Raw genomic sequence first — 26,222 nt, 5'->3', positions numbered from 1 at the left:
TTTCCATCTGCAGAACTGCCGCTCACTGGATGTTTTTTGTTTTTGGCACCATTCTGAGTAAATTCTAGAGACTGTTGTGTGTAAAAATCCCAGGAGAAGCAGTTACAGAAATACTCAAACCAGCCCATCTGGCACCAACAATCATGCGACAGTCCAAATCACTGAGATCACATTTTTTGCCCATTTTGATGGTTGATGTGAACATTAACTGAAGCTCCTGACCCGTATCTGCATGAGTTTATGCACTGTATTAGGTATTCCTAATAAAGTGCTCAGTGACTATGTATATAAATATAGATACAAACATGGGATTCTTTGAGTGTAACACTGATATTACTAAAGATATGAATTGTTAATTTAAATTAAAAAATGATGAGAAATAACTTTCATTCAGGTTAATTTTATTGAAAAAAAAAAATTGTTAGCACTACACATGGAGACAATATTTTTCCATATCAAAGTTTATTGCTGACATGCATGTAGAGATTTGATGAAGTACAAAAATATGTCTTTTATACAAATTTGTTTTCATCTGTACAATTACCCATTTTTTCTTTAACACCTTTCTAATCAAGCAGCTTACAACACCAAATGTTTAGCCTATTGAGTTGTTTCATCATGTTTCATTGTACACCAGATCTGTAAAATTTTCCAGTTTTAATTAAAGATGCAAAAAAGCAACAATTCTAAAGAGAAATCTCTAAATTTATCAAATATCTGCACAAAGTGGCCTAAAGAGAAAAGACAACTGAAAACTGACAAGCTTAATTGTTAGTTTCTTCCCTTGCAGCGTCTTTCTGTATTTGTTTTGTCCTGAAAGTCATATGCAACACCCACAACCATTGCAATTCCTGCCGCATCTTGTGGCACTAATTAGAATCATGCACTAATTGCTTAACGTATACAGAGCTCAACTATGTACACTTCTCATGCTGCCGACGGAATTTGGACATCACAAAACTGTCTATGCAAGGGGGCAACTGTTTTCAATTACTTGAGTAGGGGGCATATAAAACAGAGACATTCTAACTCAATTCTTCCATTTAGGTTTCGGGCACAGACTACACAACCACGTCAACAGCATTCATATTGCAACCGTACAGATTTGCTATGAGATAATGGCTTTTGTGAAAACTACATGGCCCAGGATATTGCCTTCAGGCACTCCTATTTTAAATTTGAGAGAAGGACTTTAATTCGCTTGCAAAAGTCCCCCTCTGACAATTCACACGTCATCCTCTACAATACTGCTTTTCAACCAAATATATTCACATTGAGGTGGGAAAAGACTAATGCTTTCAATGGTGGCAGGCAACATCACTTTAAATAAGTTCTAATGTGGAAACATTGGTGTGATTCTTCAAAACAATAACAATACCCTGTACTGGGTTTTGCATTACTGACTCCATTCATCGTGATGTTATTCACACTGGCCAGAGTGCGGTATCATTCTTACCCCACAAGATAAACTCTACATCGATTCTACATGTCATGCTAATGTGCACGATAATTTAGTTGACTTAAAAATAGAGCTATGCAAAGTCAGTCTCATTAGTGTAGCTTAATATACCAACAGAATTATTCAAGAATAAAAAAAAGGTACAGAGAGCCAAGAAAACAAAACCTTCACTGAAGATAGAAGAAAAATAAACAAAGAGATCACAGCAATGCTTTTGAGTGACATATGATCTCTACATTTACCACGGCAACAGAGCTTTGAAAAAGACAGAGGTGGATGAATTATAAACAGCAAATAAATTAAAAGTCACAGAAAGGTAAAGAACTATCAGGCTCTACTTCTTCTGAAAATGAAATGAAAGAGCTTAAAAGGATGAGCCAAGCTGCTAGTCATGAGACCTACAGTACTGAATGACCCTTTTCATCTAATGACACGAGTTGAGCCAGACATAAAAGGTATTGCAAACTAAAGCCACAGGTCCACAGGTCGATGCAAGCCAACTGCCTATTATACTAACATATATTCTAGCATCAAAAGTACATATTTTCTGCTCAATGTAGAATTGTGAATCGGTCAATAATCTAAGGCAAGATATCCCAAAGATATGCTTTTATACACACATGGGTAGCTTAAAATGGGATTGGAAAACTGTCAAACTAGATTATGAGAATATATGTTTCCTATGCAATATTCTCACACGCTATATTATGCAAGCAACAGACTAAGCGAGTGAGTTTGATGGCATTTACTTCCTGATGATCTTGAATCATACAAAGGGATAGTTCACCCAAATATTATGTCATTATTTACTCACCCTTATGTTGTCATACAGGTTTGGAACAACTTTAGTGTGAATAAACGACAGAAATTTTCTTCTTGGCAGCCTACCCCTTTAAAAACCATACATGGAAATGAGGGGCAGTTGGGGGGAAAGAAATTATTTAAAGAGTCCTACATACAATGGGTTTCTTTGTATCACTGAGGCCAAAAACGTTCCCAAGCGGCCAATTCTCTATCCCTGAGCTGCAGCTGAAATCTGTGTGGGGAACAAAAGCACCGGAGATACAGGACATAGCAGAAGATGCACTTTGATGGCTTGGCATGCTATCAGAGAGTGAGCGCTCAAGACAGAAGGACGCAAAGGGAAAGGAGGGCTTAAGGGTTTATCTTGGCTTAGACTTCCGCATGACTGCCGGCTCAGCCACCCTGCTTCCTGACAGTTTCATCCCATCACCAGCTGTCCCATCCCTTCTCTTTTTCCAAGCACAACCCTATGACAAGCCCTAGTGTGACACACTAAATTTACAACAATACCACTCCACTGTAGTGGCATATCAGGTGCTTTGATTGGATAAATACAAAGGAAATTGAGGCCTTGAGCATTTTGCTGCCTTTGATAAGAGAACAACGTACCATATCGGCCGGTTTGGATGCAAAGTTATGGTTTTGGTTGTAGGCATCCAGACAGAGTAATTTGTGATGCTAGCTGCCAAGAGAAACCCATTCAAATAGAGGACAGGAACTTTTCTGCTATGATTTCATTAATATAAGGTTATAGCTTGCTAAATTGTGATACTTCAAATGGAAACAAAAATAATAATCTTATGTAAAATGCTACCATTTTAGTATGAAGAGAAATAAAAAAGCTTATTTGGATTGTGAGGAAAAACCAATCATTGGTTTGACACACAGAATAGTTACATAACCACAATGCTAATGCTTTTGAGCCTGTGCTTGTCTCCCCAAACATAATGAGTCCTGCTTTCAAAAGAACTGAGAGCATAGTTAAAAATGGACTAAAAGAGGAGGAAAGAGAGAGAAAGAGAGAGAGAGAGAGAGAGAGAGAGAGAGAGAGAGAGAGATAAAAATGGTAAGAGGTAGATTTGCATTCATAGATACATATGGGAGTGATACAGACTGGTTGAGGTGAACAGGAAGTGACGGGGACAGAACGAGGGGGTTGATCATGGATCCGCGGCATTCCCATTGAAAGTGCTGAGGGAGAGGTTGAGTGAAGGGGAGACGAGGATTGGAGGGTTGTGTGTGGTTTGCTACATGATTCTGTTTGGGTATTGCTGAAAATGTGTGTATGTGTGTGTGTGTCAGATTTGGGCAAGGACTGGCATGGAGGTGGTGGTGGTGGTCAGTGTCTCATCAGAGTCCCATGTGCCACCCAAAGGCAGAGTTTGTGTCCTGGGCGGATGAATAGAGAAACAGAATGGTGAGCTATTCCTTGGACCATGTGTCTGCCAGACTCACACTGTGCGCTCTCAAACACACGCACACATACTCTCACGCAAACATACAAGTGTGTGCCCAGTTCTGTGGCACGCTCCACTCCCACAGGCAGAGCGGCGGCGCTACTTCCGGAGGAAGCGTTGGGCCAGTATTGCGGCATCCAGAGGACTGATAGGTTGAGCGTCGCGGCCGAGGCGCCTCACTGGAGGCACATTACCGAAATGCCTCTTGCTGAGGAAGTTCTTGGTCTCGTGGATAGTGTTCTTCTCTTCCGCCAACAACAGCTGCTGCCTCATGTAGTTCTCAAATTCATACTGAGATGACTCCTCTGTCATTTTCGCCTAGGGGTACAATGAGAGATTGTTTTAATGCAAGCAAGAACTCCGGGAGAATGAAATGACCAATACGAGCAGCAAATTTTAGAGGAAGTCTTGGTCGAAGTCACTCTAGCTGCTGCATTAACAGTCACTGGGATTTAACCACATTGTGTATACTGGTTGGAACAGTTTAACTATTTTCATAACCATGTCATGATAATGCTGTTTAAACTTTCATATTAAAGGCTCCTTTTGCTACTGTGTTGACAGATTTCCAAGGAAATGTGTTTCAGAGACACATATGAAAGGGCTCTTCCCTTTTTATATATACACACTCACTGAGCACTTTCAGGAACATCTGTATACCTACTTATTCATGCAATTATATAATCAGCCAATCGTGTGGCAGCAGTGCAATAAAATCATGCAGATATGGGTCAGGAGCTTAAGTTAATGTTCACATCAACCATCAGAATGAGTAAAAATTTTGATTTAAGTGATTTCAATTGTGGCATGATCGTTGGTGCCATACGGGCTGGTTTTAGTATTTCTGTAACTGCTGATCTACTGTGATTTCCATGCACAACAGTCTCTAGAGTTTACTTAGAATGGTGCCAAAAACGGAAGATGGAAACGCCTTGTTGATGAGAGGTAAATGGAGAATGGCCAGACTGGTTCGATCTGACAAAGGCTACGGTAACTCAGATATCCACTCTGTACAATTGTAGTGAGCAGAATAGCATCTTAGAATGCACAACATGTCGAACCTTGAGGCGGATGGGCTACAAGAGCAGAAGACCACGTCGGGCACTATATTAGGACTATAATGTTCCTAATAATGTGCTCAGTGAGTGTACACTGATCAGCCACAACATTTAAAACCACCTGCCTAATATTGTACAGGTCTCCCTTGTGCCACCAAAACAGCGCCAACCTGCATCTCAGAATAGCATTCTGAGATGCTATTCTTCTCACCACAATTGTACAGAGTGGTTATCTGAGTTACCATAGACTTTGTCAGTTCTAACTAGTCTGGCCATTCTCCATTGACCTCTCTCATCAACAAGGCGTTTCCATCTGCAGAACTGCCCCTTACTGGATGTTTTTTGTTTTTGGCACCATTCTGAGAAAATTCTAGAGACTGTTGTGTGTGAAAATCCCAGGAGATCAGCAGTTACAGAAATACTCAAACCAGCCCATCTGGCACCAACAATCATTCATGGGATTATCTAATCAGCCAATCGTGTGGCAGCAGCGGAGTGCATAAACTCATGCAGATACGGGTCAGGAGCTTCAGTTAATGTTAACATCATCAGAATGGGGAAAAAATGTTCTCAATTATTTGGAGCATGGCATGATTGTTGGTGCCAGATGGGCCGGTTTGAGTATTTCTGTAACTGCTGATCTCCTGGGATTTTCTCGCACAACAGTCTCTAGAATTTACCCCGAATGGTGCCAAAAAACATCCAGTGAGTGGCAGTTCTGTGGATGGAAATGCCTTGTTGATGAGAGAGGTCAACATAGAATGGCTAGACTGGTTCGAACTGACAAAGTCTACGGTAACGAAGATAACCGCTCTGTACAATTGTGGTGAGAAGAATAGCATCTCAGAATGCTATTCTGAGATGCAGGTTGGTGCTGTTTTGGCGGCACGAGGGGGACCTACACAATATTTGGCAGGTGGTTTTAATGTTGTGGCTGATTGGTGTATATAGCCGAAGGCTTTAGTAATGTCATGAAACTATGATTTGCTACTCGCTAGTCAGTTGCAGTTGATATAAGGGGGAATGACATTCTAATCCTAAAGAGCATTTGATTAGGAAAAAATCTTTAACATGAAGTCATCACAGCTGACTAGAACTGACCTCCTGAAGATGTTCGGGGTGGTTAAGCTGATCATCTATGTCTGGCACAACTTGTAGAGGGCCACTCAGTGAAGACACAGATTGCCTGTGAAGATAAAAAAAAAAGTCAATGTAAATTAGGAACCTTCATATCTGCAGCCGGATTGCAACTTTCACATGCATAACTGAAAGCAGCACTATCTGTTCTGTACTGCAAAACTGTGGCAAGACTACATCGCTGACCCAAGATGACATCATCCCATCACATGAATTCCTATAAAGTTATGAAGTCCTAAACAGTTGTGCCACTGTTACAAGAAGTAGTCAAGGCTAAACATTTGACTGATCTCAATAAATTGAAGATTCAAGATGGGACGCACCAGGAGGCGATGATGCCGCTCAGTGACTCCAGCACCTCAGTGGCGGTAAGCCTCTGCTGTGGGTCGAGCACCAAAAGCTTCCTAATCAAGCATACTGTACTTTCAGACACCCGCCCATCCCTGCACAAAACACATGCAAAAAGATGATTCAAACATGAGCATTTCAAAAATTACAGATTATGCAACCTTCATTTAAAGGCATAGGTCACCCAAAAATTAAGACTCCGTCATCATGTACTTTCTTTCATGTTTGAGAAGTGACCTCTGATGTTAAAGGGATAGCTCACCCAAAAATGAAAAATGTGTCATAATTTACTCACCCTCATATTGTTCCAAACCCATATGACTTTCTTTCTTCCGTGGAACACAAAAGGAGATATTAGGCAAAACGTTAGTTTCAGTCACCATTCACTTTAATTGCATCTTTTTTCCATACAATGAAAGTGAAACTTGACTGACACTTACATTCTGCTTATCTCCTTTTGTGTTCTACAGAAGAGTCATACAGGTTTGGAATCACATGAGAGTGAGTAAATGATGACAGCATTTTAAGGTGAACTAACAAGGGCCATTACAATACTTGCAATTCATCATTTCTAGACACTTTTAGGACACAAAATATACACACTGATATAATTATTTTTGTGGATTCTCAGGAGCACAGAGAGAATGGAGACACTCACTCAGGAATAGAGTACTCTGCTGCTTTGATCTTGCGGAAGAGTTCTTGAGGTATGCTGTCGTAGAATGGAAACTGGCCATAGAGCATGGTGAACAGCACCACGCCGAGTGCCCACATATCGCTGGGCTTACCACGGTATGGTCGACCTGCATGAAAACACAAAAGTGCACTTTCAGCAACTATGTATGCAATTTAACAGTTTGCTTGTTATTAAATGGGACTACGGCTTTCTCTATGGACTTAAAATTCAACATTATACACAAAATGCATCAAGAAGGCAAACAATGGCAAAAGATGTGATTACGCACAATAGGAAATCATCTTAAAAGCATGACCTTTGCTTAGGTATTGTATTACAGTACAAATTAACATTAGATTTTAGTCATGATACAAGTACCCCTGACTTAATGCCAGTAAAGGCAGCGCCAGTGTGATAAGATAATACTAAAAGGAACTTGCTCAGCAAGCAATTTGCTAACTTGTTTAAGACCAATAATTGTTACATACCACCCCTTTGAAAGCATAAACAAACATAAGCAATGCATTATATAAAAGGAACACATGCCACTAGTAGTGTCACACCATCTTTTATGGTCCCCCAAACCTGTTCACACTCACCAAACTGCTTTGTTTACTGCCATAAATGGGCAACAGAACAAACCGTGCCAGAAGAGTACAAATGAGTCATGGGAGCTCGTTTTAAAAGTGACACTGATGTTAATTGGATGAGTTTCTGTTTGGTAAAGAGCTTGATTTGTATGGTATATTTTTCTGTACTGTACACATCCTCTGCTCCTTCTTTGACCCTCCACGTGAAAAAGTGAGAGGGTACGAGAAAGACAGTGAGCGAGCGAGCAATGGAAAAACAGTGAGAGGAAGAGAGCGAGGGAGAGAGTTACGACAGAAAGAGCAGGAAGAGTAGTTCCTTGCTGCATGACTCATTGTGATGACTCACTGAAGCAGCTCTCCTTTGTTCTGCTGTCATATTTGGCTGATTTACTCCTGGCTTCTTTCGTTCATTTTACTGTGAATGGGGACCAGAAACAAAAGCTCACTGTGCCCATCTTTAACACGAATGCTTGGAATGCAGCATCTAACCAGAGCATGCTCCACTGACATCTTGGAAAACCCAGCAAACACACAAATGGTAGTTTCAGAAAGGTTTTAATAGATATCTTAGTTAGCGTGTCAACTGAAAGAACAAGGTTTTAAGGAATTTTGTTAGGATATTTACAAGATCAATTATCAAAGAAAATAATTTATAAAAAACTGCATTATGTAATGTTATGTAAGTACAGCATAGCTGTTGCAACTTACAATTGAAGTCTATGGGGGCAACCATTATACACTACCCATAGACTTCCATTGTAATTGCAAGTGCTGCATAGCTTGCAATGATGTTATATAACTTTAAATGCTTTGTTTTTTACAAAAGGGCTTTTCACACTTAAAATTGTTAACCCAGGGTCATCTTTAGCCCTGGGTAAAGGAAATCTGGGATTATCTTGTTTCATGTTTCACACTGTTCATACTTTACCCTGGGTGTAATAATAAATCTTGGGTATTCATGTTCCAAAGTTTCACAATGTATATTCGTAAACCCAGGGTTAACATTAATATTTGCATATTTGAAATATAAATAACAGTGATTGGACAAATACAGCTCGCTGTCAATGGAGCTGCTCTTCTGTGGAAATGTTGCCAAGCAAATCAGCCATTGGTCTTTCATCTTCTGAAACATAATATGAAAACACACGCAAAAGGTTAAAGGTTGCTTTACAAAGAGTTAAAAGCGGGGTTTAAAAAGACGATACCGAGGGTTAAGCACAGTGTGAAAAGCCCCTTGATGATCACTATTAGTGCAAGCATACAATTGTTGCCCCATAGACTTCATTGTAAGCTCATTTCTATTGATTGTTTTACAAACTGAGAATTTTTTTCTGTGGTAATCAACAGCATGCCGTAGATGCTCTCACAAGCTTAATTTGCATTGAACACAGCTAAACAATGCATGTTATCCTAGAATACGTTAGATACTTTATACGAACAGCAAGCCCACATACTGAGATTGCATCACTGAAGTGAATTGTAGTTCAGTGGTGAAAGCGAGACTGCCTGTAAAGATTTTGTGTGTGACAACCACTGTTAATTTGATACGATGCACTACTGAGGTCTCCCTGAGGCCTTGACCACAAGCTTAAGGGAAGAATTTTGGTACTGAAGCCATTGATGAGCTAACAGGTAATGCTCAGACACACACACACAAAATTAATTCTTCTGTAATACAACGCAAATAATGACTTCAATAAACAACCATCATTCAACCCTGCTGACGGTTAGTGACTGCTGTCCTAATTAGGGCTGTGTAGATGGTTGGCTTTATGAGCTTTGATTACAGTGGTGACATGGAGGGTGAGTCATGGTCACACACAGAAACAGGCTGGATTCTCACCACTCAAGACATCTGGGCTGATGTAGGCTGGACTGCCTCTCTGGTCCTTTAACAGATCTTCCTCACTCACCAAATGCTTGCCAAGACAAAAGTTTGTGATGGTGATCCGATGAGTCCTGCAACACAAAAAAACAACAACATATTCAACCCTGATGTTTGGATTAAAAAGATTACAGCTGTATAAATCCATGTCTGTATGCATTTATGTGTGAATCGCACAAAAATGTGTCCAGGTCACATTTCACCCCCAAAAAACAAACAAATAAAAAATTTTATATATATATCTCTCTATCTATCTATCTCACGGACAGGCTTTGTGAGATTCACCCTCAAAGAACCACCCTGAATTCCCATCTTCAGTCCTGTTTGGAGTAAAGAGATAATGCTGTGGAATCAGTGCCTTATATGTATAAACACATACACTCAAACACTTTTTTTTTTTTTTAATTTTACTATATAAGCATATCAAAATTAAACTAAGTGTTGTTAGGCGAGCCGTGTTTGTATCTGTGCAAACATGCCTCTGATATTTTTGTCTATGTCATTAAATCTAGTCTGTGGCAGGGACAGGGAGCCATTCTGCCTTTCCAAAAAGCAGAACCTAACGTGACTGAACACACCATGGCTGCACTTTTGACAAACAAGTGAGTCACCTGTGGCTTCTCACAAGCTCGAGGATGACTAATCTTTGCACCTTGAAAAGGAAAGAACTGCGCTCTTTTCATCGAGAGACATGCAATGAAAACAAGCACCGCTACACACCTGCACACTCAAACACACATACGTAGAGTCGCTCTCAAGTAAAAATACATTAATTTAGAATGAGTGAAACTAATGTGCCAGCTGACGGAACTGGACTGGCGGAACCTTAAATGTGCAAAGATTTCACACAGTCACAGCTATAATCTCACTTCACTAAAAAAAAAAACCCCACCATTCTCTCTGTCCTCTTTTCCCATGCTTACCCAGTTGCTGTCTCACTTTCACACCCTGAGAGTGACAGCCACACTCACGCCTAACAGCTACAAACAGGCCCGTGATTTTTCCCAGCAAAGATTCTTAGAGATTTAAGGCTGATTACTACCTTTATTTTCAAAAAGGAGGGCCATAACTAGACCAGATTAGAAAAGTGTATGGAGTCAATAAAAAATAAAATATTGGAAAAGACAAAGCTGTGTTTAATTGCAAAAAAAAAAAAAAACAAAAAAAAAAAAATGTATGCTGTAAACGAAATCCAAGAATTGGATTTTTTTTTTTTTTTTTAAATGGGCAACAGACTTTTGGCATCAATTCTTTTGCAACACTTCTTTTTCTTCGAGTTTCACTTTGCGGAAAGTATTTTTTCTTTGCGACGCTCCTTTTAATGTTCGTGGTACCTCTTTCCCTTTGCGCTTCATTTCTATTTGCGCTTCACTATGTGGCACTGTTTTGACATGGGTGCAGAGTTGAGTCTAACGACATCACGTGGGGTGTGGCTTATTCACAAAGTCAAGGAGCATGCACAGTTTACATGCACCATGATGCCCGCTATCTTTGAAACAAGTGAGCGCGGTCAGCAGAAAAATGTCACTGTGATTTAAGGTTTGTTTCATTTTCTCTAATTTCTAACCAAGAATAATATTACTTAATGTTAAAAGGTGAAAAAAAGCACATTTTTTGGGTGAAAGTCCTGGTTACAGTGCTTTTGTGCTTCATGTAGCTTTTTAGCTAATATCACTGTCCTGTGTCTTTTGATGTTACAGTCTGATATTTTCAGCTTAACTAGTTTTTTTAAAAACTCATATTTACATAATGGGAAGTATGTTTTTGTGCCATCAAATCCATGAAAATGTTACCTGTCTGATCAAAATGTATGATTCAGTGTAAGAAGCAGTTACTTTAAAGTACTTTAATCTTGTGTTATGTGTAGCTCAATATGTTTGACAGCCAGTTGCGTCTCGTGAAATTTCAGTGAAATTTTCATGAAACCAGTTCTAGATTTGCCCTGATTTGTTGCATTATCTCTTCGATTAATGATATATTTCAAAATATATTTTATTCTATTATTTTCAAATTGTCTTGGAAAATATTTTGAAAATGTACACTATCTGGGCATATTGTAGATCCATTTGTGATAGATATAATTGCTGGGTCTCTAAAGACCCAAAAATATAAGAGTGTTTGGGAAACTTCCCATGCATTTAAGGGTTAAAATAGCTATTAAACACATTTGTGGTGCGGCCAGTGGAAATGTTGGCAGGGCAATTAAAAATCTGAACTACTAGCTCAAACGGGCCAGCAGAAAAAAAATCTACAAGAAAAAGGTTTAACTGGAAAGCTTGCTTTTGTCTGGCTGCATCACGACTGCAGGAACTGTTCTCACTCTGGTTCCCAAGCTAAAAGAGTCAGCTATCTTTTCTCCTCAGGACCATTGCATTGCTCAGCCTCCACTTCCTGTTCATGTGACAGGACCAGAAGCCTTCCGGTCTCTCGCTGCAGCTAAAATTAGCCCTTGTTGACGGGAAAAGTTAAGTGGTTTGAACGCAAGAGGAAGTCTCGAAGCTGAGATCCGGTTAGAACTGCCTCAGCTGGGTGAGGTTAATGTGGGATTTTGATGCAATATTTTTGGATTTGGAGTTGCTCTGCTTGGACAATCCATGCTGCAAGAGGAACAAAGCTAATAGTGAAAGCAAATGTGCAATCATGAGATCCTACTCTTTCGTTTCCATAGGTTCACGACACGCCATCACGACACATTTATAGTGTTTATAGTGTCCTGATGGCGGCAGCCATATGGTGCACCCTCAAGAGTGGTGTGTGTAAGCTCAGAAGGATAAAGAGGTGGCGGCAAATGTTTATGATGTAAGAGGAGCTTTTGCGCCACAGGAAATTGTCCCATTGTTGACGAAATGCTAATGGTAAACAATGCCTGAAAAACCCAACGGCTAGTCCAGCTAATGTGCATACACTTTTTTTTGGCACTTTTCCACTGCACGTTACGATTCGACTCTGCTCGCTTTACTTTTCTGAGCTCGCTTTTCCACTGCAGTTTAGTGCCGCCTCAAAGTGGGAGGGATTATAGGATGATCGTCATAGCTGCTCCGCCTCTACTGCCGTGACATCATCTTAAACGCAACACAAAAATTACTGACCATAAACAATAACACGACCGCTAGCTGTTAGCTACTAGCGCTTTGTGCTGCATGAAGCAGTTGTTGCATGGTGATTTTACACAAGTGTAACAGTTAAATTGGCCTGGTTGTTTTAGTAGCAAGCTTTCCAGTAACTGGTCAACTAAATAAAGTGAAGCTTTCAAGCAGAATATAGAGTTAACGTAAAACGTATCATCCTCCATTGTGGACTCCAACAACGACGTGGCCGAATCCAGGGCACTTTCCCTCGCATTGCTCACCGGTCTAATTGCCATACATAGCGTCCATTTGGTCGAACCACTTCCACTTTCTTCTGTTTGAACCACTCCGGCTGTTGTGGATTTTTTAACTTTTCCCTACACTGTTGGTAGGTCCGGTGGTAGCCATGTGCGGCCAACAGCCGAGACACTTCCTGAAAGTCTTTTTTGTTTCGCGTCGTTTCGTTCATCGCTAATGAGAGGAACATCTGCACCTCATTTATTGACCACGGCGTGGTTTTGCGCACAGCCATTTCTTTTTACAATTCGAATGTCGTGTGAACAAATGATATTGCTATCGCTGTTGCTAACTTTAAAACTTGTGGGTTGATGTCCCGTGTCGCAAATCCAGTGACGCTGGTAGTGATGATTCTCTCTGACCAATCAGTGATCTGCAGGGTTTTGACATCACATTTAGTATCGGCTCTGCTCACTTGGAACCTCAACCGAGGTGGTACTAAAAAAAGTACCAGGTACCAGGTACTATCCACAGTGGAAAACCCCCAAAAAGTGAGCAGAGTTGAGCTGTACCGTGCAGTGGAAAAGCTGCAAAAGACAATTTGCTCTTTTCATTGAAAGGCTGGACTTCCTGGCTGATAAGACAGCAATGAATCTTATCAGCCATGCTACTTTCAAACTATATCAGTCAGTTTCGTTTCATATTATGCAAGAACTTCCCTTATTGGCACTGAAAAAAGGGACAACAAAGCATCAATAGATTGTGACCTATCTTAGCGTAGGTCGTCACTAGATACAGAGATCACTTTTAAAGGCCCAAGCGCCTTGTCTACGAAATAGAGTGTAGACCTACATGTAACAGACTACTTATGACTAATACAGAGCGTTTTCTATTCCACCCAAAGCCAACAGTCAGCCGGCTGGGCAGGGTCACACAGACAGTCAGATCAGAAGGGTATGAGGAGAGTGAAAAAAAGAGAGAGAGCCCTGGCAGTGTTACGTGTGTGAATGACTCAGCTCTGAGCTATGGATCCTTTGGCAGAGAGCTGTATTATCTCCAGCTGGGACACAGTGTTCTGCTCTCCTGTCAAACTGAAGAAGACAGACCAGACTGCTCCGTTTCATCACCATAGAGTCCAGTGACGAGCGTGTGTACATGTGGATGTATCCTTGCAATACTGGTCTGTGCCTGTCCTCGTAATTGACTCCCGAAGAACAGGCTTACACATTCTGACTCAACAACGGCACATGCAACATATCAAAGATGAAAAATTCCCCTAAACGGACAACCTTTTCTCCAGACACGGAGCTACATTTAAAATGCACTGCAATGTTCTCGCGTTCCTGTTTTCTTATTTCGGAAATGGCTCTGAACTCTGCGACTCCTTTCTTCTAAAAGTTTAGCAAGAAATACAATGCCTGCTAGAGTTTTTACATATGCTTTTTCACAAATACACCAGATAAACAATCAGATTCATCATTCAGCTTTTATATTTCATATTTTGCCTTTCGCTGGTGACAGGACAGTGTAGAGCAGATCAGAATTGATAGGGAAAATAGGTAGGATGTGATCGGGAAATGTTGCAAGCCAAATTCGCACTTGTGCTGCTTGCATGAGCACCAAGGCTCAATGTGTTGGAAGACATGTGCCAACTGCTAGGCCATGGCTCTTGACACAACCAAAGTGAAAAAGAAAGTGAATGATGATTGAGGCTGTCAGCCCCTAACATTCTGCCAAACATCTTTTGTGTTTTAAACAACATGGTTTAGTTTGGAACAACATGAGTAAGAAAATAAAAGATTTTTCATTTTTGGTTGAACTATTCCTTTAATGTTTAAATGCATGTTGTATAATGCATACATTTGATGCAACCAGCCAGTAGTCAAGAAATACAGTTGCCTGTAAAGAAACATGGCAGGGAGGAGAGAATATGAAAGCCGAGAGCCAGACTCCTCTCTCTACACATGCCAGTGAGCTTACATGGTGTGACGGGTTTCATAATTAGACAAGCTGTGCACTTATGTGACCAAACTGCACTATGCGAGAAATCAACAGCAAGCAGCACATGCTGGCAAATGTGACAGGCAGAACTGAGGATTTTCAATTAGTCAGTGAGTCTCTTGTTCCTTCGGGATATTTCAAATGTCAACAGAACTATGGTTAGAAGTGCTGTAGCAGGCTCCTGTTCCATACTCTCACGGCAAAAACACACATGAAGGCGTTGCATATTGCATTTGGAGAGGGCTTTATGGATGAGGAATTGGGAATTCCGCTGGGCCTATACGATTCACTGTGCCTGCTGACCTCAGGTGCCTTCTAGCCAGGCATTTGCGGTTTCATCCCGCCTCCCCGCCTGCCTGCCAACCATCTCCCTCTCCTTTTTTTTCAGGGAACAAAACAAGTGCACGTTCCATGATGGCTCATTTTAACTGGGATGGTTTTCCGCTGCTCAATACCCCTCCACTCCCTGCCTGTGGGGATGAATCATGCTCTTACTAAGAACCCAGGAGGAGGGAGGTCAATGGGGCCAGACGGTGCTCCATGAAAGCCTGATAGAGGGCTGAGTGCAGATGGGCCCAAAGGCAGAGAGAAATCCACCAGCACTGCAAAGGACAGGGATAGAGGAGGAGTTGTGTCTTACCTTTTATTAAGCACCATGTTTCCAAGCTTCAAGTCTCGATGGACGATATTCTTCTACAAAGGCAAAAGCAGTGTTACATTACACTTTCTATGGGCAACACTTTAGAGAACATCCAACCAATTAGCATAACAATATTCTTTTTTTAAATTATCCACCTTTATTTAAGTGGATTATCTTTAAAGTCAACAAGAAACAGCAAACAAATCAATTTTATTTCCATAATGTGACATATTTCTCAATGAAGCAGAATATTAAAAATCAAATCAAAATCCCTTTATTGTCACTCAACCACAAGTGCAACAGTGGGTGAAAGCCACTTCAAGGGAAAAATAAATGTATTGTTGAACTTCACTTCATAGGGCAGAACTTAATTTTTGAGAGCGGCAGTGTGCCGACTTTCTGTTCGGAACTTCATTTTACCCAACGGGAATTTATTGAATCTTGAAAAGTGGGCATTCCATACCAAAATAGACCAGTGCATTTTTCCACATGACATGGAAGGGAGGAATTGGTAAAAACAAAAGGACCTGGTGATGTCAGTCAAAAAGGAAAGTTGCAGAAAAAATTATTATATTTTAATCACGAAGACATACTTTTTCTTTTGAATAACGAGCAACACTGAATAATACTCGTTAAAGACCAATGAATATGTTTTAAGAAAATAAATAGGGTCCATTTTGATTTCATGTTGAATTAGTAGTCCAATAACTAGTCCAATATGGCAACTCACCTTATGTAATGCTTCCACCACTCTCACTACATCGTAGAAAATGACGATAGCCTCACGCTCGCTCAGTCGCTTCTCTTTGATGACGTAATGCTGCAGGTTGATGAGGTCAGCCGTTTTGTCGCTGAAGTCGTGGGCACAGAGGCAGTCGAGCACCAGACATATTCGCCTCTTCATCTTTCGCACTTTGTTGGCCTCCATGTCCTCCACAATCTCACAGGAGCGGTCCTGAGATGGAATGAGCAATGACAGATTGCGTTAGAAAAGTTTTGCGAGATTTATTGCAGGCAGAGTACAGAAGAGCTATACTTTTCTACTTTTACCTCAAACAACCCAATAGTGCATTTAAGTACACAACCACATCATTATGCCTCTGAACGAAGCCAAGAAGAAAACAACATTTACAGAATAAGCCGACGCTAATGGACTGGTGGAACACAAAGGACATCCGCCGTTTTCCTCTTCCCTGAATGCCTCGCCATTTGGTATGAATGATAAAAGCCCTCCCTTGGTCACCTGAGACCTGGGTCAAATAAGGGCCATGAATCGATCGGCAGTGTGGTTTGCGTTTGTAATGACTGTGCCTCCAAACACAAGAGGCGATCTATAATTAACTGGCCCACTCTAGAGAAGAGCTATAATAAACCAATCAATACCGCAAGCTTCAATGAATGGCACCGACAGCTCAGTACAGCTTGTTCGGATTCCGATTTCCACCAGGGAAGGAGGGAGAGTGGAAGATATTGTTGAAAAATAGATGAAAGGGATGGAGAGCAAAAAAAAAAAAAAAAAAAAAAAAAAAAAAAGAGAAAGTGAGTCACTCCAAACACTGCGATGAAAGCGAAAACAACTAAAGGAATAATATTAACAAATTATGTCTTGTGGCTAGGGATGCGCAGGACGCAAAAATTTTTTTTTTAATTACAGCTATTATGAGAGCTACGTCTGAGAACTACATCTGGAGACACCTGCAATCTGTTCCATTCATTGTAATCAGTTTAGGTTTTTTAGATGCAAGGACATGAGACAAGGAAAATTCTTAAGATGTTTTGATATGTGTGGATGCTTCTGTGTATACATGACCTACTGGCAAGTCTAATTAGTCTTACCTGGAAGAGGCCATGGTGGTGCACCACTCCCTCTTGGTTAGAGAGCAGTGACAGTAAAGAGTACTCTGTATGCAGCAGCATTTTGCCCTGCCTTTCTTCCTGCGTCTCTCCTGCAGTGTCCCCACGCTCTTCCAGGGTCAGTATCTACAACAAAGGGCAAAGGTAAGAGGCCACGACCTCAACACTGCATACCATACACCCCTAGATCCTATTCTAAACCTTTCTGGGAGTCTCTTATCTCTACTGCGATGCCATACTAATCCATCAACAAACTTGAGGCAATACAGAGGATCCATTAAAGGCTTTTTCTACAGAGACTGACAAAGATAACTTCATCACATGACAGCTAAGGGACACTAGACTCTGGGGCATAAGAAGAGTGGGGTCAAAAGGTCTGACACCAGGTTGACTAGCAACTTCCCATCCAATAAAGGAATGGTCTATTAACAAAGAGCTCAAAGGTTTGATGTTCTTCTCTGAACTACATTCGGTCATGAATCGGATAGTATTGTAGAGGTTTGTTGAGGCAGGTCAAAGGATCATGCAAACAGTGAGAGACACAGGGGCTTTTGTTTTCAGATGGTGATTACCACTCTGGCCAGGACATGTTTGAATCACATCACAATTTTTTTCTGGCGATACAGTGAGTGAAAGATACCAGAGACGGTATAAAGAAGAGACAGGCCCCTTAATGAATAAGAAAAAATCTAAATGCTCACTATGACCGCTATAGAGTACAACAGTCTGGTTCTGGAAGTAAAAATCCAATTCATTTTTTTTTCCATAGGGAAATTGATTATTAACGATAACACTTTCCAATAAGGTTCCATTTTTTAATATTAGTTCATGCGAATGATACAACGGTTGGTCTCCCCACACTCTCAAACTACACTGTATATATATCTAAATATTTTGCAATATACTTTAAAAGTATTGTTTCCATACTTTTAATGAACAAATGTAAATAAATAGTTTTATGGTTTTCTTTCATTTTTACTTCGATTATGTCATTTACAATGCTTAATAGGACTGTAGTTCATTACCTCATGTTAAGTAGACAGTCTTGTACCCAGTGTTGGGTAAGTTACACAAAATAAGTAATCCACTACAAATTTCTAATGACTTAATCTAAAGAATTAATCACATTACTAATTATTTTACTTTTAAGTTACTTTCTAAATCACTTTTCCTGGAAAACCTTTTGGTTTTCCACTCAAAATGTCTATATTTCCTCCTCATTCACTGATCGCACACCCTTCAGCTGTCACAGAAACACTAACAGATGTACATATGAATTCATATTTTAAATGTATTATACATATTACTTTAATGCAAGTAATGTACTTTCATTGAAAGTCAGTAACTGTAATATGATTACAAGAATTTAAAATGAAATTCATTACAATACTTTTTGGACTAAAAAGTAATAAGATTACAGTAACTAATTACTTCGTAATCGGATACACCCAACACTGCTTGTACCTTTGTATTTTTGTCCAATTTTATTTATTCTTTTATTCAAATCATAGTTTGTAATGTTCTGATGGTTTGGTTCATGGCTGGTTGGTTTGGTTCATGGCTTAGACTTCTATACAGATCTTTATGCAATCCCTATAGGGGAAAAAATGAAATGGGAAAAATATTTCCGAAACAAAGTTGGAAAAAGTGGGCAGGCCCTGTTGTGCTCTACAAGAATTGAAAGTCCATCCTTTCAGTTAAGAGAGCAAAAGGCTTTTTTGATAGTGTTCAATTACTCAAGAACATACAGGCTCATTAACTGGACCTAAAATTGTTTTTAAGCATGATCTGAACTAATAAATTGAAATATATGATCCTTTTGTTGTCACAGTTAATTGTCGATCATCTGACATATGTTATTGAAATGCAGTCTTGACAAACAGTTAGAGATTTCTGTCTTTCCCCACTTAAGTAGATTGGAACTACACTTAATTACCTGCCGGGGGGCATTACCAAGTTGGCCGTTGTGTGGACTGACTTGCCTGAAAAGGACTTGGAAGATACTTACCTTTAGCTGATAGAAATCATCCGTCCCATCCTTTCTGGCTAGACATTGCACTATACTCTGCACAGGAGAGTTTCCCAGCCGTGGGCCTGCCAAGAAGAGGAAGGACAGAGAGATTTGTACCAGATTCAGAAGGTACTGTCAGCCCAGAGCACATCAATTCCCCTTGAGCCCAATCATGAACAGTCTTATCTCAGTACCCCATGCTAGCACATCACATTGCTATTTCCAACTGTGACGAGTGCATTTCAGAGGCAAGACAGCTGCATAATAGTAGCAAAGAGTGAAAGACCTTCAGATTTAGAAGTGAAGCAGTCAATCCAAAAAATCCCTGGAATTCTTTTCGATCCAAGGCCTCTAAATGGAGACCACCTCCTCCTCTCTCGCACACAAATGCTAGTACTGAAGGTTGTTCACTTGCAATTCCAAGCTGGCTTACCTAAAACAAAGGGACCAGCTCTTTTAGCATTGTTGCCTGATATCCCAGGACAGAGGAGCTTGCTGGGTCTGCCGGATGACTCTCCAACCCCTCGTTCCGAAGCACGGCGTTTGGACATTTTGCAGATCTGTAAAAGACAATAACAGGGTATCAATAAACAATTGCTGAACTTATATGAAACAACTTAACATGCTTACAGAAAGATGCGAGACTTCTTGACTAAAACAATGTATGCGAAACTCCATGCACCCAAACAATGTATCCATAGGACACTAACTCTGAATGACAATAGCCAACCCCAAATGAGGTCTTCCATTACACTGGCAGCAATGTGTAAGTTATAAAGGAAAAAGGGGTGAAATATCAGATGGGGGAAGGGTGATTTAGCAAAAGTCATCCCCTTGCCGACACCTCAAAACAGCCATCATTAACAGCTCTGCCACTGTATGACTGACAACTCATTAATTCCATTTGCTTAAGTAAAGATTAGCAGCAGGTGTGAATTTTGTTGATATGACTTCCCTGATGGACCATATGAACCCATTCACAAATGGTACTGTTGACCACAACTCAGTTGAGAAAGGCAAACATTGAGAATGCACCTAGTGCTGATGGAGCTTAAAGGTTCACCCAAAAATGAAATTTCTGTCATTTACTCACCCTAATGTTGTTCCAAATCTTGTATTACTTTCTTCATTGGAGACATAAGGCAGAATAACAGCTTCAGTCACCATTCACTTTCATTGTATCAAAAATGCATGCAATAAAAGTGAATGGTAACATACTGCATCTCCTTTTGCATTTTGTAAAACCTTTTGGTGAACTACCCCTTTAATGAAAGATCAAGTGTACTAAAATAACCTATAAATCTTGAACTCCACTGCTGCAATTCCTGCCTTTTCCTCCATCTATTTTTAATCCTTCAGTACCTTAATCTGCATGGGTTTATCTGCAAATCTCTGCAGCGTAATCTGCAATGCATATTACAAGATTCCCTTTTTGGCTGGTCTTGTAACAAGGAATGCCAAACTACTGAACATTATTGAAAGCCAAAACATTTGAATATCACATACAGTGCATCGATTATGGTACAAAAGTTCATTAAATCAGACATTTATGATAAGGCCTCCATTAAATAGCTACTGGCTGTTTATCACGGAGGATGCCCGTTTTTTTGGGAAAAGGGTCATTGTATAATCTGATGAACATCTCTTGCGTTGTAGTGAAAAGCAAGTGGTGCTAAGGACAGATACAGTATGATTCACACAAGGCCTGGGGTTTGCACTGGTAGCCATTTGTCAGAAATATGAAAGGCTGCTGTTTGACACAGACGGTAGCGTGACACACGCAACCTCCAGACATCATATCACCATGAGATGGGGGGTGGGGGAGTGCATTTAGCAATTCATGCCAGTTTTGCATACTCTCTGCTCTTTAAAATCAATCTCAACTCTGTTCCAATGTATGAAATCCCAATAATAAAACAGTGATCAATCTGCTCTAATTGACTACTGAATAAATGCAAAACAGAACTAGCCTAAACAGAAAAGCAAATTGGCACTGTGTTTGTAATTCTGAGCTAAACTGGTTTAAAAAATATTTTTAAGATTTACGTATTTAAATTTAAGAAATAATTCAATCAAACTGAATTGAGCAACCTTAAATAAAAATTAATATTTTAAGTGTTATCAATTTAATTTTGTTAACATTAAACAATTCAATTTGATGGAAATTGTTAAAATATATATTTTTTAGTGTATTAAAATGAATGGTTCACCCTAAAATGAAAATTCTGTCATCACTGACTACGTTTACACCAGAGAGCAGCCCTTTTGTGAGAAAGCAGTGTTCTGGTTTACATGCACTGCATAAGAGCCGTACTCTATACTTACCTACACGCGTCTCAGACAAAAAGCAGCTTTCCCCACAGCAACGTAATTTCCCCACAACACTTGTATAAATAACAAACATGACATTCGAGTTAGACTTTGCTATTTTATTCTCTGTTGCTTTGCTTTATTTCCACATATTCCAGAGTTGTTGCAGTGTTTGTTAACTTTCTATCATGACCCCAAAGTATGAGCGCATATACGAAAACATGAGGGAATGTCGATATTTTACATTGGTTTGTATAAATGGGTACAGTTTATAGTGAACGTGCTTTTCCCACTGTACTCACAGAAATGTTGAATTCTTTCCACTGTGCTGAATTTTTGTTGGGCTGCATCCTATGACGTTTGTTACGCGGTCTGTTCACGCACATGCGCACCTTTCAAACACCCACCAGAACACCGCTTATGTGTTTACATGACCACATTAAGCCGCGTTTTCGAGGAGAAACCTGGGTGTGTTAACCCGCTTTCTCTTAATCCCTTAAGAGACGTAAGGAAATCTGCATTCTCATTTACATGATGTTTCAGAACGCTGCTTTCTGCAAAAACCCTGGAATAAACCCTTTTCTTAAGTGCATGTAAACGTGGTCACTCACTCACCCTGATGTTGTTCCAAAAGGTATGACTTTTTCCATGTTCTATGGACAAAAGAAAGTCATATAGGTTTGGTACAACATCAAGGTGAGTACCTGACAATTTTCATTTTTGGGTGAACTATCCCTTTAAATGTAGTCACAATTTCCATTTTAGCTGCAAGTTTCATTCTAATGACATTTTGAATGAAAGAATAGGCATCCAAATATTTGCTACAATTCTGTAACAGATCACACAGCTTGTTGTGTCAAGGACGTAGGAGGGGGTACAGTTGGCAGTTGTTGCAGATCATTTTACACATTTACAGCTTTTTTTCTTTCGGGACCCAGACTGTTGACAACACGACAGACGGAGGTGAGAGACGTGATTGCTTTCTCCTCAACCCTTTTGACATGCATTATTAGACTTTTAGAGATCTAACATCTTAAAAAGCATCATGGCACGCTACAAAGTGAGACCGTGTGTGTGCGCTTTGGCTTGTTGCAAAGACTGAGAACTTGATCTGCAAGCAGATATCTGGGATCTGAATGGAACAGAAATAATTCATGAATGGTATTGAACCATCTGTAATAATTTTAGGTCATGCCAAACAATCATGCATTTCTCTCACTGACACCAATACATGCACATATGCATACATAAAAACAAGCTCAACGCTCAATCCTGAATTCATATCAGAGCCAGTGAGGGCAAGTCTAGTAAATTGATTTCATAGGAAATATGATATCATAAACAACAATAGTTACCTTGAGAGCCCAAGTCACAACAAATGAGTTCAGTTGGCGGTGATCAGCCCTTTCCATTGAAAATTGCAACTTTGCACCCAATGCAATCACTCTTCCTGATGATGAAACAATGTTATAAGAAGGATTACTCACTCTGTAATCAGACTGTCTTTTAGGGCCTGAAAGGATGAGAGTACTGCTCATCTTGTGCACACATCACAGCCATCAGGAAAGTGAAATATCAACCCTGCATGATTTAAACCCTCCGATCCAGAGTGTAGTAGAAGATTTTAATATTTTATTTGATCTAAATACACTAGCTGTCACATAACAGAAGTGCAGAACTTGAGAACACGTCAACCAACAAGCGGAGAGCTTGTTAAAACCCGTATCAGATGTGCGTTTGCACACGTTTTGTTTGATATATGGATGTCTGGATTTGTAGAGTGTAAAAACAAGTGACTAATGCTTCCATTTATAGTTAAACTACAGCACAGGGAATATAGAGAGGACTGCTGCAACTTGATAACAAGAGAAACAAGAATGCATGCGTCGACACTGTCAATCATATACAAGCAATAGCAATGTTCAATATTAATATAAAGACTAACTGTAAATCACTTTTTACACATGCAATCATTACCCTGGTAGACTAGTCTTAGCACGTGCAAGCGAAACTTAAAGGAATGTTCCGGGTTCAATGCAAACAGAATTCGTGGCATAATGTTGATTATGTGGACCCCCAAAAATAAATACAATGAAAGTGAACGGGGCCATTCAAAAAACGCAAAAATAACATTTCGAAAGTATTGCCACAATACGTAAACGTTAAACTTGTTAACGTGATTTCACAGTGGTAAGATCGCGTACTAACCTCACCTGGGTAAAGTTATAACCAAAAACAGGATAACGGGGTTTTTTGTTGTCATGACAACTAACTTCTATTGGATTTAACTTCACATAAATAAGGTTAGTACGCTAGTTTATCGCACTAAAACCACGTTAACATGTATAAGGCTTACGTCTTGTGGCTATACTTTTCAAACGACGTGTATTTTAGCGTTTATGCACTGGCCCCATTCACTATCTATGTCTGCAACCGTGATTTTTGCTACTGTTCAAAAGAGAAACGAGGGACGAGTCGCAAATATATTGTGGTAACCAACATTTTGTCAGAAATACCGTTAGCTTGTATTGAACCAGGAACATTCCTTTAACAATTTCAATCCGCATTCCTGCTTCTATCGTCTATATCGCAACAGATTTGCATCGACGACGTTTTAATCGTTACAAAAGCGTATTTATCTGACTTTAAAGATAAACCGGTGGACTATAAAGCGAGTGAGTTCACCGTGTCCCTTTAACGGACTGTGAAAATCTTCTCTGCCGATCAACTGGCCATTTAACAACTTACCGAAACCGCCGAGGGAATCCTCTGTCGTACACTAATTCCCACTCATTTCTGGACGATTATATTCAGCAGGGGTGCACAAACATTTACACTCCACCACGAAGCGGTCTGTTTCAAGCGAACTGGAGAAATTTCACGATTACCGACAGGGCTTTTAAAGGAAAAGCCTTCTTAGGACATCTGATCACATATTTCCATAACAGCACCACCTGACAACGGAAGTGACGCACATGCCGTGAGCGACAGGGCGGCTCGGCCAATAGGAAAGGCTCTTTTGAGTCTCCACACCCTTTACGTGTATTCTTGACATTGGCATGCTTCACGCTTGGTGTGTGGAACGAAGAACGTTCGAAATATGTTAATGAGCACACTAGTACACTGCTGCTGCAGCATAACCCGAGTAAAACATTGCTAAAGTAATGAACACTTTTGTAGAAAATACCAGTTTGACGTATTGCTGCGGAAATCAGTCTTCTTACGTTGAATTAAGTTAAAAATATTGACTAATACAATCAGATTTTCTTCCTGTACTATACTGTACATGATACTGCTGTTGATATACCCTTATGTTGATTTTTTCTCTATCTTCTTGACTGGACTGTTTCACCCATAAGAAACAATACTGGCAGAAATTGGTAGCTAAAGGCCTAGTAAACAATGGAATGACAGTGCATCCTTAAATAAACATGGCACATGAATTGCACACTAAAAGAGTACACTAAATAAATTAATGACAGTTATCTAGAATCTTTAAAAGTGTATCTGTATTCATGTGAGAATAGCAAACCTCCTGGATTTCTTGCATGCAGAAGACCCTCGAGATTGTATCCAATTTTAGATCCCCCAAACCAAACAACCTCACCCACGATGGCAAGTTTCAATTCAGTGGGCAGCATGTCAAAAAGAGAGGGCTTTAAAGGGCAGCAACTGATTTAAGGCTGCGCTGTCTTCCTGTCTTGACTCAGCATGGCATTTGCCTTAAACCACATTAAACACTTTTATAAGGCTGTGGCTAAACAGTGGCCAACCCACGGTGTGTGGGGTGGAAACTGTGAATCATACTTTACTAGTGCCCATGCCTGATAAAGATGTAGAGAAGCAGTGAAATTGAAAGACTGCAAGGACAATTTCTACTGTCTGCTGTCGGTGTACTGTCTGAATGCATACCTCTGTTTCTTTACATTCCTTCAGATAACCTTTGTTTGTTCTTGTAATACGTGTCATTCTGGAATAACAATGGATATGCACATAGTTTCAAAGCAGCTTTACAGGAAATCATGCATTCACAAAAATATAAAAAAAAAATGAAACTGTAATATCTATAATATCTTACAGTGATCATTGTGTAGTTTGATTAAATATGATTGTAAAATGTGTATAGAAATTAAATAATAATTGTATTTAGAGCCCCTGTGAGCAAGCTGAATGTGACTGTGGCAAGGAACACTAAACTCCATAAAATGATGGTTAATGGAGAAAAATAGCCTTGGGTGAAACCAGGCTCACTGTGGGGGCCAGTTCCCCTCTGGCTAAACAACATGAATATAATGCCAATATTAGTTATTTGTGTGCAGTGCAAGTCATGGTTTTACATTTGTAAATTAAGCGTTAAGGTCCAGTGTTTTAAAAATAAAAATAACATATTTTTTTATGAACTTTAAGATTAATGACTAATGTCTTTGAAGTCCATCTTGGATTAACGGCAGAAGTTTACATAGACGTCTTGTCCTTTGTTAGTTGGCTGATATAGGCTTTTGTTGGCAATTAAATGATAGTCTATGCATTTTATTTCAAGAGTGTATTCCATCAATAGACAAAGGTGATGCAGGCAGAGATTAATGAGGTGCAACGCAGTTCAATCGGTAGGTCATTTCTATGAAGTTTGGTGGGGTCCATCCTAAGTCCAAGGTTCAGGCAGTGGCATATGAAGTATCCAATGTCT

At 39.9% G+C, this 26,222-nt stretch overlaps 1 protein-coding gene across 2 annotated transcripts; it reads right to left on the bottom strand.

Annotated features, from left to right (window-relative positions):
- Window positions 1-373: 373 nt before the first annotated feature.
- Window positions 374-24,485, bottom strand: LOC127453995 (serine/threonine-protein kinase 40-like). 2 transcript variants are annotated; one of them, XM_051720877.1, is made up of 12 exons: window positions 24,284-24,485; window positions 22,891-22,985; window positions 19,659-19,785; window positions 19,223-19,308; window positions 17,197-17,340; window positions 16,091-16,315; window positions 15,361-15,413; window positions 9,373-9,488; window positions 6,922-7,066; window positions 6,239-6,358; window positions 5,880-5,964; window positions 374-4,038 (listed from the first exon to the last, which is right to left on the bottom strand). In XM_051720877.1, exons 2-12 carry the CDS (start codon window positions 22,945-22,947, stop codon window positions 3,820-3,822), a joined length of 1,377 nt encoding a protein of 458 aa, XP_051576837.1. In that variant the 5' UTR covers window positions 22,948-22,985; window positions 24,284-24,485; the 3' UTR covers window positions 374-3,819. The 2 variants fall into 2 exon arrangements, with proteins under 2 accessions (XP_051576837.1, XP_051576838.1); XM_051720878.1 differs by lacking the exon at window positions 22,891-22,985.
- Window positions 24,486-26,222: the final 1,737 nt, after the last annotated feature.

Source organism: Myxocyprinus asiaticus, chromosome 16 (genome assembly GCF_019703515.2).
Source record: "Myxocyprinus asiaticus isolate MX2 ecotype Aquarium Trade chromosome 16, UBuf_Myxa_2, whole genome shotgun sequence".
NCBI lineage: Eukaryota > Metazoa > Chordata > Actinopteri > Cypriniformes > Catostomidae > Myxocyprinus > Myxocyprinus asiaticus.
This window is presented reverse-complemented; position numbering and strand designations above follow the sequence as displayed.

What these genes read in the sequence shown, in the direction of transcription:
- LOC127453995 (XM_051720877.1), bottom strand. Translation starts at nt 22,947, where the DNA reads ATGGAAAGGGCTGATCACCGCCAACTGAACTCATTTGTTGTGACTTGG. An exon ending in GCAGAGTACTCTATTCCTGA is followed by an intron (nt 6,359 to 6,921) that starts GTGAGTGTCTCC and finishes TGTTTTGTGCAG; the next exon opens with GGATGGGCGGGTGTCTGAAA. An exon ending in AGCGGCATCATCGCCTCCTG is followed by an intron (nt 5,965 to 6,238) that starts GTGCGTCCCATC and finishes TTATCTTCACAG; the next exon opens with GCAATCTGTGTCTTCACTGA.